At 35.8% G+C, this 17,046-nt stretch overlaps 3 protein-coding genes across 3 annotated transcripts; 2 read left to right on the top strand and 1 right to left on the bottom strand.

Moving 5' to 3' along the window:
- Positions 1-522: 522 nt before the first annotated feature.
- Positions 523-5,335, top strand: LOC107488232 (leucine--tRNA ligase, cytoplasmic). The gene is made up of 4 exons (XM_016108944.3): positions 523-663; positions 872-2,418; positions 3,013-4,760; positions 4,954-5,335. The coding sequence occupies exons 1-3, from the start codon at positions 593-595 to the stop codon at positions 4,743-4,745; spliced, it is 3,351 nt and encodes a 1,116-aa protein (XP_015964430.1). The 5' UTR covers positions 523-592; the 3' UTR covers positions 4,746-4,760; positions 4,954-5,335.
- A 674-nt stretch (positions 5,336-6,009) lies between these two features.
- LOC107488235 (probable aquaporin TIP2-2) lies at positions 6,010-7,701 on the bottom strand. Its single transcript, XM_016108946.3, has 3 exons — positions 7,478-7,701; positions 6,651-6,898; positions 6,010-6,552 (listed from the first exon to the last, which is right to left on the bottom strand). Exons 1-3 carry the CDS (start codon positions 7,602-7,604, stop codon positions 6,181-6,183), a joined length of 747 nt encoding a protein of 248 aa, XP_015964432.1. The 5' UTR covers positions 7,605-7,701; the 3' UTR covers positions 6,010-6,180.
- A 1,904-nt stretch (positions 7,702-9,605) lies between these two features.
- On the top strand, positions 9,606-15,337 carry LOC107488233 (uncharacterized). The gene is given in 11 exon segments (XM_021142247.2): positions 9,606-10,365; positions 10,572-10,647; positions 10,943-11,053; positions 11,333-11,449; positions 11,865-12,194; positions 12,197-12,510; positions 13,103-13,202; positions 13,283-13,342; positions 13,774-13,860; positions 14,229-14,369; positions 14,621-15,337. Coding segments are annotated over 11 exon segments (1,794 nt in total). The 5' UTR covers positions 9,606-10,237; the 3' UTR covers positions 14,951-15,337.
- The last annotated feature ends 1,709 nt before the right edge of the window (positions 15,338-17,046 follow it).

Below are 17,046 nucleotides of genomic sequence, written 5' to 3'. Positions count from 1 at the left end.
TATTATTATTATTATTATTATTATTATTATTATTATGCTCTTTTTTTTCTAAATAAAAGGGACAGCTGAGAATCGAGGCCAACAAATAGACCATTGGTACAAAGTCTCGCCACCGATATGGCTGAGTCTTTTTTTTTTTTGGTCGGTGGATTGGACAACCCCCAATCCTAAGTATCCCAATTGATTGGACAACTCTCAATCTTAGGTACACAACACACTCACACACTCCTCACATATTTTTACAATTTTCCTCAATTGCATTCTCTAGGGTTTGAACCCTAGACCTTGAGGTGGAGAGGGGGGAGAAATGCCACTAGAGCCAAGGCTCATCGGCGATATGGCTGAGTCTAAGCTGCCAAATCAGTTCTTTTTCATTTTTTGGCAAACCAAATCAATTCATAAGTGGGGAATTGGAGATAGGTACATCAAAAAGTGCGACACAAGATTTAGCCCGCCGAATCTTACTTTGGGGCCACGTTTTGTCTTCCAATGGGCTTAGCAACCCGATTGAACCCGATCCGACCCAGAAGGGTGGATCAATGCAAAACCCTGGTGCTGCGTTTCAGTTTCTTCGTTTGGCTCTACTCTGTATATGTTGATTTGTAACCTTCGTTCTCGCCTATCACACTCCATTCCTTCATTTCAATCCTCATTCTTAAGCAGGTCACTCTTTCACTCCCTATCTTCAACTCTCTTGTTCAATAAAGTAATCCAAAATCAAATTCATCATTTCTATCATTTTCTTTTTGGCTTTAATTCTGTTTTTGAGCTGATTATATCTTTTATTTGGTGTTTAGTAATCGGATTTTTTTTTTTTATCTAGATCTGAAATTACCGTCATTTTTCTGACTAAATTCCGTTTTCGCTGCAGTTGCCGTCATCTCACAGATATGGCGGCAGAGAGTGGCAAGAGCTTTGCTCGGAGGGACCGTCTTCGAGAGATTGAAGTCAAGGTCCAAAAATGGTGGCAAGAGAACGACGTTTTCAGGTCAGAACCTGGCGAAAAGCCACCACAACCCGGTGAAAAGTTCTTCGGAAACTTCCCTTTCCCTTACATGAACGGATACCTTCACCTTGGCCACGCATTCTCCCTCTCAAAATTGGAGTTCGCCGCAGCCTTCCACCGTCTCAGAGGCGCCAACGTGCTTCTTCCTTTCGCGTTCCACTGCACTGGCATGCCGATAAAGGCTTCGGCTGATAAACTCAGGAGAGAGATTGAGCAGTTCGGAGACCCACCTGTTTTCCCCGTTGAGAGAGAGGAGCTTGAGGAAGAGAAGCCAAAGGAACAAGAAGAAGCTGAAAACAATGCCGGTGCAGCACCTGATAAGTTCAAAGGGAAGAAGTCGAAGGCTGCGGCGAAATCAGGTGGACAGGTATATCAATGGGAGATTATGCGTAGTGTTGGTATATCTGATAGCGAGATTTCGGAGTTTCAGGATCCTTATAAGTGGCTCACTTATTTCCCTCCATTGGCCGTGGATGACCTCAAAGCTTTTGGGTTGGGTTGTGATTGGAGGAGGTCATTCATTACAACTGATATTAACCCCTATTTCGATTCGTTTGTGAGGTGGCAGATGAGGAAGTTGAAGTCAATGGGGAAGGTAGTGAAGGATGTGAGGTACACTATATTTTCTCCCTTGGATGGCCAGCCATGTGCTGATCACGATAGAGCGAGTGGCGAGGGGGTTCTGCCGCAAGAGTATACGATTATCAAGATGGAAGTGTTGAAGCCTTTCCCTCCCAAGTTTGAGGTTCTTGAAGGGAAGAAGGTGTTCCTTGCTGCTGCGACTTTGCGGCCTGAAACAATGTATGGGCAAACCAATGCTTGGGTTTTGCCTGATGGAAAGTATGGAGCATATGAGGTTAACGAGAGTGAGGTGTTTGTTATGTCATATAGGGCTGCACTTAACCTTGCATACCAGAACCACTCCAAGGTCCCCGAGAAACCTACATGTTTACTTGAACTCACCGGTCGTGACTTGATTGGCCTTCCACTAAAGTCACCGCTTTCCTTCAATGAGGTCATTTATGCTCTTCCTATGATGTCCATTTTAATGGATAAAGGTACTGGGGTTGTGACTAGTGTGCCTAGTGATGCGCCAGATGACTACATGAGCCTGAAAGAACTGAAATCAAAGCCAGCTTATCGCGAGAAGTTGGGTATTAAGGATGAATGGGTAGTGCCTTTTGAGATTGTGCCTATCATCGAAGTTCCCGTGTATGGAAATAAATGTGCAGAGTATGTCTGTGAGAATGAGTTGAATATCAAGTCTCCGAATGATAAAGACAAACTTGCAGATGCTAAGAAGCGAACATACTTGAAAGGGTTCACGGAAGGAACAATGATCGTCGGAGAATATGCTGGGAAGAAAGTCCAGGAGGCTAAACCGTTGATTAGGAGCAAGCTTTTGGAAACAGGTCAGTAGATGCCATTCTACCTTTTCCTTTTCTGTTCGTGCATTTTTTATTTTGTTGCTCCTGTATATGACATCTCACTTATGAGGATTTGCTCATTGGATAATACAACTATCTTACATAATTTTATTAATGGCAGGTTTAGGATAAAATGTGTATTCAATAGTGTAAAAATACTTTTTTTTATAGATATCTAATCATGTATAATCAATCAACAAAAGTTTATCTGATTCAATAACTCAGTGTCTCAAGAGTTGAATAATCACAAACAATTATCTGATTGATGATATTGTAAAATACTTTTACAGTGTTACCGCATAACAATTATACTCGATCTATTAAGCTGAAAAACTTTAAAATATTAGTATGCAAAAAAAGGTTAGGTTTTGCCATCCAATGTCCGAATTATCCTATGTTCTGCCATTGAATCTTAGAGGATAAATTCATTTAATACTATGGTACATTTGGTCGGAATAATACTATTTTTTTTGCTAATTGCAAATCATAATTGAACTTAAGTTTCACAATATCTTACCTATGTGTCTGTATTGCCCTTGTTCAGTTTTTCCCTAATCTTTTTTTTTTAAATTCCTGCAGGCCAGGCTATTATCTACAGTGAGCCTGAGAAACGAGTGATGTCAAGATCTGGTGATGAATGTATTGTAGCTCTCACAGATCAGTGGTACATTACATATGGGGAACCAGAATGGCAGAAGTTAGCTGAGGAGTGCCTGTCCAACATGAACCTTTATTCTGATGAGACACGTCATGGATTTGAGCATACTTTGAGCTGGTTGAACCAATGGGCTTGTTCACGTTCATTTGGTCTTGGCACACGTATACCATGGGATGAACAGTACTTAGTAGAGTCACTTTCTGATTCTACTATATACATGGCTTATTATACTGTTGCGCACCATTTACAGAATGGAGACATGTACGGTTCCAGTAAGTCTTCTGCAATCAAACCTCAGCAGTTGACTGATGATGTGTGGGATTACATTTTCTGTGATGATCCATTTCCCAAGTCAACTGATATTTCATCATCCCTTTTAGAAAGAATGAAGAGAGAGTTTGAGTATTGGTATCCCTTTGATCTTCGAGTTTCTGGTAAGGATCTCATCCAGAACCATCTTACCTTCTCCATATATAACCATACTGCAATTATGTCCAAGAACCATTGGCCTCTTGGGTTCAGATGCAATGGTCACACATTGCTCAATTCTGAGAAAATGTCCAAGTCCACTGGAAATTTCAAGACATTGAGAGAGGCCATTGAGGAGTTCTCTGCAGATGCTACAAGATTTTCTTTGGCTGATGCTGGCGATGGCGTTGATGATGCAAATTTTGCCTTTGAGACAGTAAATACTGCAATTCTGAAGCTCACTAAAGAAATTGCATGGTATGAAGATGTTCTGGCTGCTGAATCTTCAATGAGAACTGGTCCCCCATCAACTTATGCTGATCGTGTGTTTGCTAATGACATAAACATTGCTGTCAAAACAACTGAGCAAAATTACTCCAATTACATGTTTAGGGAAGCTCTTAAGACTGGCTTTTATGACCTACAGATAGCTAGAGATGAGTATAGATTGTCATGTGGAGTTGGAGGTTACAACCGTGACTTGGTGTGGCGCTTTATGGATGTGCAGACACGTCTTATAGCACCTATATGTCCCCATTATGCAGAATTTGTTTGGAAGGAGCTTCTGAAAAAGGATGGTTTTGTTGTGAAGGCTGGCTGGCCATCAGCCAATGCTCCTGATCTTACCTTGAAGCTTGCCAATGAATATTTGCAGAAGACCATTGTTTCGTTGAGGAAGTTGCTTCAGACACAAATTTCTGGTAAGAAACCAAATAAGAAAGGCGCTCCCGTTCCAGCTGACACTAAGGTAACAACAGGCTTGATATATGTAAATGAAGAGTTTGATGGCTGGAAAGCTGATTGCTTGAATATTCTCCGGAGCAAATTTGATGAAGGAACACGAACCTTTGTTCCAGATTCAGAGATTTTGGAGGCTCTGCAACAGAGCCCTCTAGGTCAATCTTCCAATTTTAAACAGGTTCAGAAGCAATGTATGCCCTTCTTGAGGCATCAAAAAGGGGAAGCAATTAAACTTGGCTCACAAGCCCTTGATTTGAGATTGCCATTTGGTGAAATCGAGGTTCTTAAGGAAAACTTGGACTTAATCAAGAGACAGATAGGTCTAGAAAATGTGGAGATTTTGTCTGTAACTGATACTGATTCTTTGGCTAAAGCTGGATCTTTACGACCTGTTCTAGAAAAAAATCCTCCCACTCCTGGAAACCCAACAGCCATCTTTTTCTAACTCAGTAGTTACTGGGTGAGTTTTGTGAAATCCCCCTTTAAAATGCTTGATAATTTCTACCATATTTGTTCGTTTGTATTTTCAATTAAGTCAAAACATAATTCATTGTTTTTTTTTTTACCTCCATTGTATAATTTATTGTGTATCACAGATAGCAATTTTATTAATATTAAGAAAACTTGTTCATTCATATGATTATCCTTTATAGGTCACTATAATACTCCACTGAGGAACACGTGTGGTATCATCCTAATGTAGCAATCATACCGTCATGCTATGCTGGATTGCTGGTGGCTGGGGGAGCGCTTGAGCTTTTCTCGTGGATAAATAGTTTTGTCTAGAATGGCTGATCTAGTATTCAGGTTTTGCTTCTTCATGTTCTCCAGAAGTTATCGCATCTTGGCTTTTAATTTGGTTACTCCTTTAGTTTCCTTTACTATTAATTCTGCAACATCTTCATGGCATATTTGTCAGTTTTCTGTTTTATTTGGAAAATTACATTTTATTCCAAAGTGTTCTCATAGTGATGAGATCTTGTATTATTTGACAGAAAAGCCATTAAAGCATACTTGAAAATCTTTTTGATAAAATTATAGGGTTTAGGGTTGCTAGAAGTCTTTAATTACTCCATTAATTAAAGAATGAATCAATCTCAAGCTTGCTCCATTACGTGTAATCCACTTTGTTTACTTTGAGACATTTATCTAAAAGTTTATTGTAAATTTTAAACAACGGTTGCTTTCTTAAATATAGTCAAAAATCGTGTTAGTGCAAGGGATATCAAGTGACGAGTAGGCATAGTTGTTTGCAATTTGCACCGAGCAGAAAAGGTCAAAAGGATTTCGTTACTTAATATAATTTACTATCACTCAGAATTTCTCATGACCTGGTTTTTACGCTTGCGAGACAGGAAAGTTGAATGAAATCTCTTCTTTACAAACATTGCTTCTATTTATAGACCCTCTTATAAGATAGATAGGGGAGTGGCCTCTCCCGTACTCCATCCAGTGTTTGATCTCACTTTTCATTATTCTCTCTTCTATTTATTTTTGGTCTCACTTATAAAATTAAAGGTGAGAGATTACATTTTATTCTCTTAAGTGTTAAAAAAAAAATAGAGAGAAAAAAAATGGAGAGGATCTATTTCCAATAGATAGTTTCTAGTTTTTAGTTGAAGATCGCATTTTGTTGAGTTTACGACTTTACGGGCAATTTACTTCCCTTATCTATCGATTCACATTGGAATATAACAAAGACATGAATCTTAAAACATAAAGGTCAACTAATAATTTACAATTTTATTACAAGTGGATACATGATCAAACATATAGGAGGAGGAAAACGGTCCAAGAAATCAAAGCGGGAAGGCAGGGTAGCAGTATCACTAGCTCGAAAATACAAACAAGAGAAGAGTGTGTTTTCAACTTTCGTGTATTCAAGGGTAGTTTTCAGTGGCTGGGGCAGGGGTATAGGAACCAATGAAAACATCACCATAAATAAGCCCAGCCAAGCCCCCACCAATCAACGGGCCAACCCAGTAGATCCAGTTGTCAGCGAAGTTACCACTAACAACTGCTGGGCCGAATGAACGGGCCGGGTTCATTGATCCACCACTGAATGGGCCAGCAGCTAGGATGTTGGCACCCACAATGAACCCAATAGCAATGGGTGCAATGGTGCCAAGTGAGCCCTTTTTGGGGTCAGCTGCGGTAGCGTATACAGTGTACACCAATCCAAAAGTAACAACGATCTCGAACACCACTCCAGCAAAAACGTTTATCCCAGCCACTCCATGGGTTGGAATGCTCTGAAGATAAACAAATAGTAGGAAGTCAGAATCCTTGGACAATTTAGTTTATTTGATTGTGTAAAATTGAACATGTGCATGATTTAATAGTTAAGTACCTTAGCTGTGACATAACTTAGGAGGAGAGATGCGACAATGGAGCCAAGCAATTGGGCAATCCAGTAGAAGAGACCAGTGAGGAGGGTAATGTTGCCTCCAATGGCCAATCCAAAAGTGACAGCTGGGTTCAAGTGGCCACCTGAGATGTTGGCAGCGATGGACACTCCTACAAACAGAGCAAATGCGTGCGCCACCGCCACCGCCACCAGCCCTGGCGCGTCCAAAGCTGCATCTGATGTAAGCTCATCTGCATATTTACAAAAAAATAAATAACCATTTCATCAGACTTCTTAGTTCAAAATTTTACTCACAATAATGGGAATTGTAATTTACATGATATTTAATTTTGATATATATTAGTGAATTTTTTTAAGTACATAAAAAGGAAAGAAAGGCTCATAGAAAACATATACAAACATGTAGTCAAATTAGACAAAATTCTAACAGCAATTATATCGCAATTTCCACGTGCTTATGCCTTCTTAGGTTGTTGACTCGGGTAATCAAAATGCCAAAAATCACCAAAGCATTTATGCACTGGTATCTATCTATATACCTGCCTCAGTTGACCAATTGCTTTTTTCATTTATATATGTCCGACACATGCCTCGTAACATGCATGTGATGTGATATATGTGCCGCAGTCATATAGTTGACGAGTGTTCATGCAGATTAATTAACCAGTGCATGTAACTGTTTGATATTAATTGCAAATAGAAGCTATTCGCAGAGTCTTTTTTACGAGTGCCCTAAAAACCTTATAGCTAGCGTCTTAATTAGCAAGAATTTTATATAATTTAGCGTATAACACACTATAAGCACTTACTGTAGGCTATGGCTGAACCAACACCAGCAAAGACGAAGATAAGAGTGGCAATGAACTCTGCCAAATAAGCCTTGAGAGAGGTAACGCTAAAAGAGTCATCAAAAGAACCAACAGCAATCTTCACCATTTTTGGCAGTTGAAAACAGTGGAGCTAGCTAGCTATAGCCTAATAATTAAGATCAATGTTAATGTTTGTGTCTTTGCACCCCAAACCTTGGCAAATTAATGTTTATATAACAAAAGAGTTTACATAAATTTAATGGCTGTGATTGTGAAAGGATAGCTTTGCCGGCTCCCTGCCACCGTCCATGGACCACACGAGTGGTTGAAATTGGATAACGATTATTTTAATTGAGGGAACCTAACCACACACTTCTTTTTTCCTTTTTAAAGTTCTGGGATTTGTGTTTGATATTTTATTCATCACGAGCATAGTGACAACTTATTAATTTACCTAGTGATTACTCATTAATTCAGGATGGATAAGGATGTTCTAATCGAATATTAAGCAAAGTAAACTCAATTGACATTAAAATAATAAGCGGATGGCGTCGTTTTGCAGGTATTGCTAGTAGATGATGAATAAAAGGAGACTTTAATTAATGATATGAATATATATGATGACAACAAGGGTGGCAATAAATATGATTATCGTTCATTATGATTCTCGACTGTGACATTGACAGATTAACAGGTCTCCCCTCATCTTCATAGTAGTTCGTAACACCAATAATTGTTCTCCATTTGTTATGTATTAGAATAATGCTATATATCTAACTGATTTTTGTTAACTAAGCCCAACTAAATTTTTCTAACATCAACAAAAATCAATTATAAATAGCAATACTCTAAGTCTTATTGTTTAACTTGGTTGGACTTATTTCATAAAAAGATTTAGATATACAGTAAAAACTTAAGTAAAGTCGATTTCACGTGAAGTTGATACTTCAAAGCGTTAGTCAAATCAGTCAAATCATCTAACGGCTCTCAGGTATCAACTTCACGCGAAGTCGACTGCACCTGAATTTCCACCATAGTATTATTCTATGTATTATATGCTTTTAGCTTCAATGAATATAATTTTGAATGGTATGGTTATAGCCTTAGGACAACATTTAAATAGAATAGTGTTGATAGACTCGAAAAATAATTCACATCATTCTACTTATAATTTGGATTTGTTTAATACATTAATTGTTAGAAGTTGGAACTGGTGTACAAGAGTTGTTGGACGGCTCAGTGGCTTAGTGTGGAATGGCTTCACTTTTGTTTCTTTATGTCCTCTTTCTGTATTCTGTATTTCTGTCCCATGTAAAACAATTCTATGAGTGCAGAAGATTCTAGGCTGCGGAGTTGGTAAGGAAAGTTTAAACAAGTCTCACAAGTACCGAATTCGTAATTGGCAAGGCATGTTGGTAAATTCAATTTATAATTTTAATAAGTATTCTTAATACTAAAAACATGCAATGTTAACTATTCATCTATGTGAATTTAAATTTATGAAGTCACATAAAAAGAATTAATACCCCAAATCATTTACCAAAAATTGTAGTCAGATTTTTTAGTTTCTAACAAATTTTAATTATTAAATCAATTTTTAAAATTTTTTTGGGACAAATTATCACATTAATTCTCAAATTTTTATTTTGTTAGAGAAATTAAAATAAAAATTTTACAAATATTAAATATTTTTATTTTTTTAAATAACAATAATGACTGATTTATTTAATTTTGTAGCAAAATTTGACGAGAGTATTGATATATCTAAAAAAATAAAAAATTAAAGACTAATTTAATGATTAAAATTTATTAAAAATTAAATTGTCAAACTAAAAATTCTTTTAGAACTAATTGAGATATTACTCATAAAAAAATAGACAGAATTTTATGTACTTTTATATCTTTCTAAACTTTAGTTTAAGTTTTTTTTTAATGGTGAAAACTAAGCTACAATTAATTTCAGACAAAGTTAATAATCGAGAGTTATTAGATAAAAATTTAATTAAATCATTTAACCATTCTTAACTATCAACTTGACCTAAAGCACCTGAATTTTCATTTTTTTTAAAAACTATCTAAAATGTTTTAGTGCATAAAAAATTGGGAAAACAGAATAGGAAAGAGTTTAGCATTGGCGGGTGAATCAAAAGGGGGAGCGAAAGAGAAAGAGATGGTTTCCGTTTGAAAATGGGAAGTCATAACGGATCAGTGACTGAGTGACACTCACTCATAACGCGTCGGTAGCAGTGGCGCCAGAGTTGGCAGGCAGGCATGTTGATCATGTAACAAAGTCTCACTCTCACAGTTTCAAACAATGAGAAAGAGAAGTGTTTACTGTCCAGGCCCAGCAGCATGAATGAATCAGTACAAGAAATTAAATCCCTCCATTCAATGCCCTCAACAACCTCCCCCACTTCCAATTCAATTCTCAATTCCACCACCACCTACCTTCCCTTTCCACCTTTCTTCTCCCTCCCTCTCTTCCTTTTCAAAACCACTAACACCTTCCTTTTTCTGCTTTCTTTCATTCAATTCATTTCTCCAGCCTTTGCTCTTCAATAGATTCCTTTTTCTTTGTTATTACTATTTGAGGCCCACTCTCTCCTCTCAACCCTCATTCATTTCAGCGTAGATCTCTCTCTATTTATTTATTTAACTTTCTTGCTGAAATTGACATTTACGTGAAGCACAATCATGGAACCCTGAAAATCATACCAGCTAGAATAGAATGCGACGGTTTCCTACAATAGTCAACAATTTATGATGACTGAGTTTCATCATCAACATTCATTTGAAAAAGACGGTGACGCAGATCAATATGCTGCTCCCACCCCGGATTCTACTACTCTTCATGCAAGACACAAGCGCTCTAAGAGGTCTTTTTGTGTGTTAGTGTCGTACATTCAGATTTTACGAATGCTAAGTATTTATTAGGATTCATAGGCTTTGATTGAAATCTATTAGGCATTTGGAAAAACCTACGTGCTCTACATTAGTTTCGATCTTTTTAGTTAGAAGAATTTCAGTTTTCAGCTATAGTTGCTTCGTTTTGTGACACAGCTTGTGCATTTTCTTTTGTTGTGCATTTTTCCAGTGCTTCTGACAAGAACCTGAAGATCTCAAGAGGTGGATTTTTGCATCCCCGGGAGAAGGATCAGAATGATACTCTTGTGAGTTGTGAGACCACTATTTGAATCTCTTACTTTTCTTTAAAAACAAAAAATGTATTTGTGAGTTGGGATCTTACAGAGAAAGGGAGGGAAGACTGAAGGAAGGGCTTGAGGAGTAAAATGGAGTTCAGTTTTTCTCTTTTTACTCTTTAATTAAGCGTTCTCATTTCTTCCCACCGCTCTGAGATCCCGCCTTAAAATAAGCACATAGTCTTTGTAGGGTGTGTATTATTTTTTAATGTGATTTGTGAGTTATTGCATTTCCCTGGTTTTGCCATTGTTGTGAATTGAACAGTTATCGCCCCCTTCAGTGAGAGCTTCTAGATTACAAAGTCCTTTGCATGATAACCTCACTTGTACAAACAAGAGTACCGTTTCAAGTCATAGAGCATCGTTGGAAAAAGATGTAAGCTTTTTTTCTTTTTTTGGTTACGTCTCTTATCTAAGTTGCCTTTCTTCTTGGTTTGAGTTACCACTGGAAGTATCTTCAGCTCAATAAATCATGATGAACTAAAAGAAAAAATGTAGTAAATGATCATATGAAATAAGCAAAGCTCAACATGATGCATTTTTTGTGTTTTTGGGATAAATTAGAAGACAACTCCAGATGATGTAGGTTTATTTTTATTACACTGAGCAAAGCTCAGTATCTGATTAATGCCCTGAGTCATATACTGATCTACAGGTTGAGCAGCTACAGTTACGCTTACAGGAGGAGAAATCTATGCGTATTTTGCTTGAGAGGGCAATGGGCCGGGCCTCAAGTACTTTATCTCCTGGACACAGGCACTTTGCTGCTCAGGTAATTGACATTTGTTACTTTGGCAAAAGGTACTGCATAGTCTAAAATTGTAGCTGTTATGAACAGTTGTGCTAAAAAGGTAAAACAATCTTAGACACCTACTAGACAACCTAAGCTTTCTGGTCAACTTGGTTCATGACTACAATCTTATGTAGTTCTCTTGTGATGGACGTTTAATTGCATGAATAATTTATTAGTCTTAATTTCGCATAACTTGTCCTAACATAGAATAAGATATTCACAACCATGAACTTTTGGGACTGGACCAGCTGAGTCTCATGTAAAGGATCATTGCTTAATATGTCAAGCAAAAAGGGACTCGTGTAATGCACAATGTAATCTATCTGATGTTAGCTGTGGTTATAAAGGTTTCTTGTGTGAGAATTAACTATTCCTTCTTTTTTTCCCTCCTTAGACAAAAGATTTAATTGCCGAAATTGAATTACTTGAAGAAGAGGTTATGAGCCGTGAGCAGCATGTGCTTGCTATGTACAGGAGTATTTTTGAACAGTGTGTTAGCCGGCCACCTTCTGAACAAAATTCTGGTGTGACTTCACCAGCTCATACAAGACCCGAATCCAGGAAGCATCCAAGTATCATATCAAGTGCCTTCTGTTCATCGAAAAACTTCCCCCTGCGACCCCTGCAAGCTCTGATTTCTAATAATGATTTAAGGAGTAGAATCTTTGGTTCAAATCATGCTTCTTTATCGAGTGGCAAAGGCCATTCATATGCCAGGTTCAAGAGAAGTTTTCTACCATGGACAAAACTCCAGTATTGCGAACATTAAAAGATCATCTATATCAGTGTCCGAGTAGGCTGTCTGAGGAGATGGTGAGGTGCATGGCCACTGTATATTGCTGGCTCCGAAGTGCAACCTCCATAAATGCTGAAAATAGTAGGTCACCTTTATTGTCAAGGTCATCAACCAATGCTATACAGCCTCGACATGGAGTAGGAGAGGATCGAGACTGGTCTTGCAAATCGGCAGTGGAAATATCTTGGATATCTACTCGTAAACGTCATTCTTCTCATGCTTCTTATGCCATCAACAACTACAGGTTGGTTCTTAAATTTTAGAAGTAGGATAACTTTGAATAAATTCGTGTACTGGATTCAAGAATCTGGAAACAGGGATAGAGTAGGGTGAGTAATAAGTGGAATGTTAAGGAAATAGAGAAAAGTGAAACCAATGCCCTTTGTTGATTCCCCATAATTGGAGGTGGAAAGGAGATAAAGATTATAAACTCTAAACAATATAATTTGCCAATGTTCCTTTATTAGTATAACTTTGAAACAACATTCATTTAAGTTATATTTCATTTACTTTCAGATAAACCAAACAAGAGCGAATGTAACTTTGTTTTATTCATTCCCTTCTTTTTCCAGCATGTACCTGCTTTCTCTATTCCATTAATTATAAAACATTAAATACAACTATGAGAAACTACTGAAAAAACTTGATCTAATTGCATTTTCAGAATAAGAAATTGTTTCTGATTGAATTCAATGATGTTATCTTATCTATGTAGCGAATCATAACTAATGGGTAATATTTCAGTTAGTTGTATAATAATTTTCTGTTGATGCCTGTGCTTGATTACTTTTGAATTACTTGTTGACTTAACACGTTCTTTGTCTCTTTACCTTCAGAATTCTAGTTGAACAACTGGAAAAGGTGAATGTCAGTCAAATGGAATGTGATGGACAAATTGCTTTCTGGATCAATGTGCATAATGCACTTGTGATGCATGTAATGTTCACACTCCCATGATCAAAGTGATTTTGTTTTGCAAATTTTCAGCACATATAACTTTCTTCGTCTGTTGACAGGCATATTTAGCTTATGGAATTCCCCAGGGCACTCTCAGGAGGTTAGCCTTGTTTCACAAGGTATTGTTCTTTATTATTCTATTGTATAATGTCTTGAAGCAAATTCTGAGGTTATAAAACATTTTGTGAAATTTTTCATGCTGATTGCGAGTATATCTGACTTTGGAATTTTGTCTAGACCATTCAATCGCCATGTTTACAAGGGCCAATTAAATTCTCTCTTTGTAGCCACACCAGCATCACGAAACCAGAGACAGACCCTTCTTTTCTGCACATTCTACTAATTAATTCCAAGTAAAATTGCCACGCCAGTCTAGGACATTTAGGTGATGTCGAAGTGAATGCAAACATGCGATATCAGTCGTAGAACTTTGGCATTTTTCATCTTATTGATACAATTTCACTGTGATATCACCTTTTATTTTTATTTTACATAGATATTGGATACATCGTGCCCTATATGAATTCATGTGTTTATATGTATAGTGCAGGCTTCTTACAATATTGGCGGTCATATCATAAGTGCAAATGCGATAGAGCAATCAATATTTTGCTTCAGAACACCCCGCATTGGACGGGTACTCATCTTATCCTAATGAGTTACAAGGTTTTTGAATACATTGTCAAGTAATTGAATATAATGATCACTCAAAGATGTTTTTCTGTTTTTTGCCTGTTGGCGGCAGTACGCTTCACTTGATTTGCATCTGGTGCTTGCAATGATGCAATCTATGCTTTTGTAGAACTGTAAATATGATTAAATCTTCTCTTATGATCTTGCAAACTTAGAGGATTTGCAGTATAACATTAGAATCAGAAGACAACTTTATAAACACCAATAAATTTTAATACTAATATTGATGGGATGCTTAGACCATCAGGACCTCTTTTTTATTTGTTTCCCCATCTAATTACATATTTCTATTTTATGTTTTGCCGAATGTAGTGGCTTGAGAGCATTGTGTCCACTGCAATGAGGAAGAAAAATGGTGAAGAAAGACAACTTATCAGTTCAAAATTGGGTATCACTGATTCCCAACCGCTTGTCTGCTTTGCTCTTTGTACTGGAGCATGGTCAGATCCTTTGGTAATTTTTCTCCCATTTATATTTTTTCTTCCATAAAATTGCAGTTCCACTATCACTAGGAAAATATGATGTTAGTCATCTACTCATGTAGTGCTTTTCTTATCGAGTCTACATAACTGCTATTTCAAAGATGAAGCACAAGTATAAAACAAATATGATATAGATTTAATTTGCATCCATAATTCTCCTCTCTTGAGGATGCACACATTTTAAAAAGTGGATCATATGTTTTGTTGTTATAAATGCTGCAGCTTAAGGTTTATTCAGCATCAAATTTGAAAGAAGAACTGAACACGGCCATGAGAGAGTTTCTTCAATCAAATGTAGTTGTGAAGAAGTCACGTAAAGTTTTTCTCCCAAAGTTGATGGAAAGGTTCTCCAAAGAAGCATCAATCAGTTTAGATGATCTCCTTGGATGGGTTACGAAGAATGTTGACAAGAAGCTCCATGATTCAATACAGAAGTGCCTTGATCGTAAATCAAATAAAAAGTCATCTCAGATCATAGAATGGCTGCCTTACAGTTCTAGGTTCAGGTACATGTTCACAAAGGATCTAATAGACAAGCCATGGTGGGTATGACATCTTACTCCTCTTTAAGAGATTCTTATATGCCATGGATCATACATGGTTTGAGAAAGCGAAGAAATGATAGTAGGTGCTTAAAGAAAATTCATGTACATTTTAACAAAATGAGATGTTAAGTACTAGATAAACCTACTATTACTATATTTGAAATTCATACCTAACAATTTGTACTAATAAACTCTTTAAGCTTAGATGCTGTAGATTTGTAGATTAGAATAATACACAGTATCATCTTGTAGGATGGATCAACAGAGGTATATTAATGGTGGCATGCGTGTGTGATGATAGAATGGCAAAAAGATTGTAGATTTTTCCGCCTCCAGAAATTTGACACGTGTTGAGAAGCACTGAAATATTCAAAAATATGAAATACTTAGATAAGAGTGATTATTATTATTGGGAAGGAAAAAAAAAAACCTTCTACACAAGTACACAACATGGGTCTACCCCGATGGATTTTTAACGTTTATACAAGATAGACCGATAGATGTGTTATCAAATTATGAAGCATTAATTTTTGGGGGTTTCTGCCGATATTATAAGGAAAAAATTCTGCAGTTATTTTATATTTTTCTGTAATTGGATTTCAATATATTTGCTGAAATTCTTATTGGCAATTTCATAATACTCTATATTAAGGTCAAATCCTTAAAGTTCTATAATTTACAAAAATAACATTTCTATGTTATATAAAAATTCATTTACCACCACAATATATGATTTTGGTTTAGGTTTATTTAAGTTCTTATTTATTTAGGAAGAATTTTAAAAATTCGCGTCGCATACTTCGTGTTTACGGAAAAATGATGACCGGTTAGAATAAGATGGGTTAATGATTGCTTTAGGCTTCTAAATACTCAACTCAACTCAGTTTTCGTTCAATTATGTGGTCTTTAATAATAAAAAAATACAAGAAAAACATGCCATAAATAACAAATATTAATATTTTTTATCAGTGTAATTAGATATCTTTAAAAATTATTCATCATTTAATCTTTAAAAGAAAAACTAAAAAACAAATAATTTTTCATAAAAAATAAATAATTTTTTATAAAAATAAATATTTAAATTAATTAAAAATATTATTTAAATAAAAAGACTAACTAAAAACTAAAAATTTAAAGCACAAATAGTATTTCTCTTTTTTCATAATATAACCATAACATAAATAGAAGTTATAATGGAAACAATCTATCATGACAAACAATCCTAAGCATCTTTTTAAGTTTAATTAGTAAATGAAGGAATGGTGGGTTTTTTTCTGAAATAAAATTAAAAATATATTATTTTCAAAAAAAATTATTTTAACTTTAATTCTTGAAATGCTTTTTTTTGTTTAGGATGAGTTTGCTCGACCAATTTTACCGTTATACTCCACAAAATTTCGTTGAGACCGAAACTCAAATTTTTAAAACTGCGTTTGTTTAGGGAAAAAGATCATCTCCAGTTTTTTTAACAATTGATAGAATCCAGTGTGATCTATCACCTTTGATTCTATGAGTGGTACCAGAAATAAATAAGAGAGAGAGCGCAATGAATGGTTAGATTGAACACTGGATACCATCCAGTTTTTTTCTCACTGGAGAGGATCCACTCCCGTTTGTTTAGAGATATAAAATTGTGTTTAACAGACAAGACATGGATGGAGATTTATATATCGAGAAACATTGAATTAGTGTATTTTGTATTTACAGGAAGGACATCGAGGCACTAACAAGGAACATAACTTATTTTTATATTTTCTTTTATTATTCTTATTAATTTTTTATAATTATATTTTTTATTATTGTATTTTTAATCTCAGATTTTTGAATGAAAAATATAATAAATTGGATTTTCTTAATTTGTTATAGTTTATTATTAAACATAATACAAAAACACAAAATTTTATTACTTTGTCTTTTATGTTTTATTCTCAGTATCTTATCTTATCATATTCTCAGAAACAAACGCAGCCCAAGAGTATATAGGAGTAACAAACATGACTTTTTCAACATTGTCGACCATAATGGCAACTATTATCATCATCTCCAGAAATATACAGGTATACAAGAATAAGCCATATGTAACGAGAATTTTTTCTATTATAA

This window comes from Arachis duranensis, chromosome 5 (assembly GCF_000817695.3).
Source record: "Arachis duranensis cultivar V14167 chromosome 5, aradu.V14167.gnm2.J7QH, whole genome shotgun sequence".
Classification (NCBI taxonomy): Eukaryota; Viridiplantae; Streptophyta; class Magnoliopsida; order Fabales; family Fabaceae; genus Arachis; species Arachis duranensis.
The sequence above is the reverse complement of the archived record's forward strand: the minus strand, read 5'-3'. Positions and strand labels throughout refer to the sequence as shown.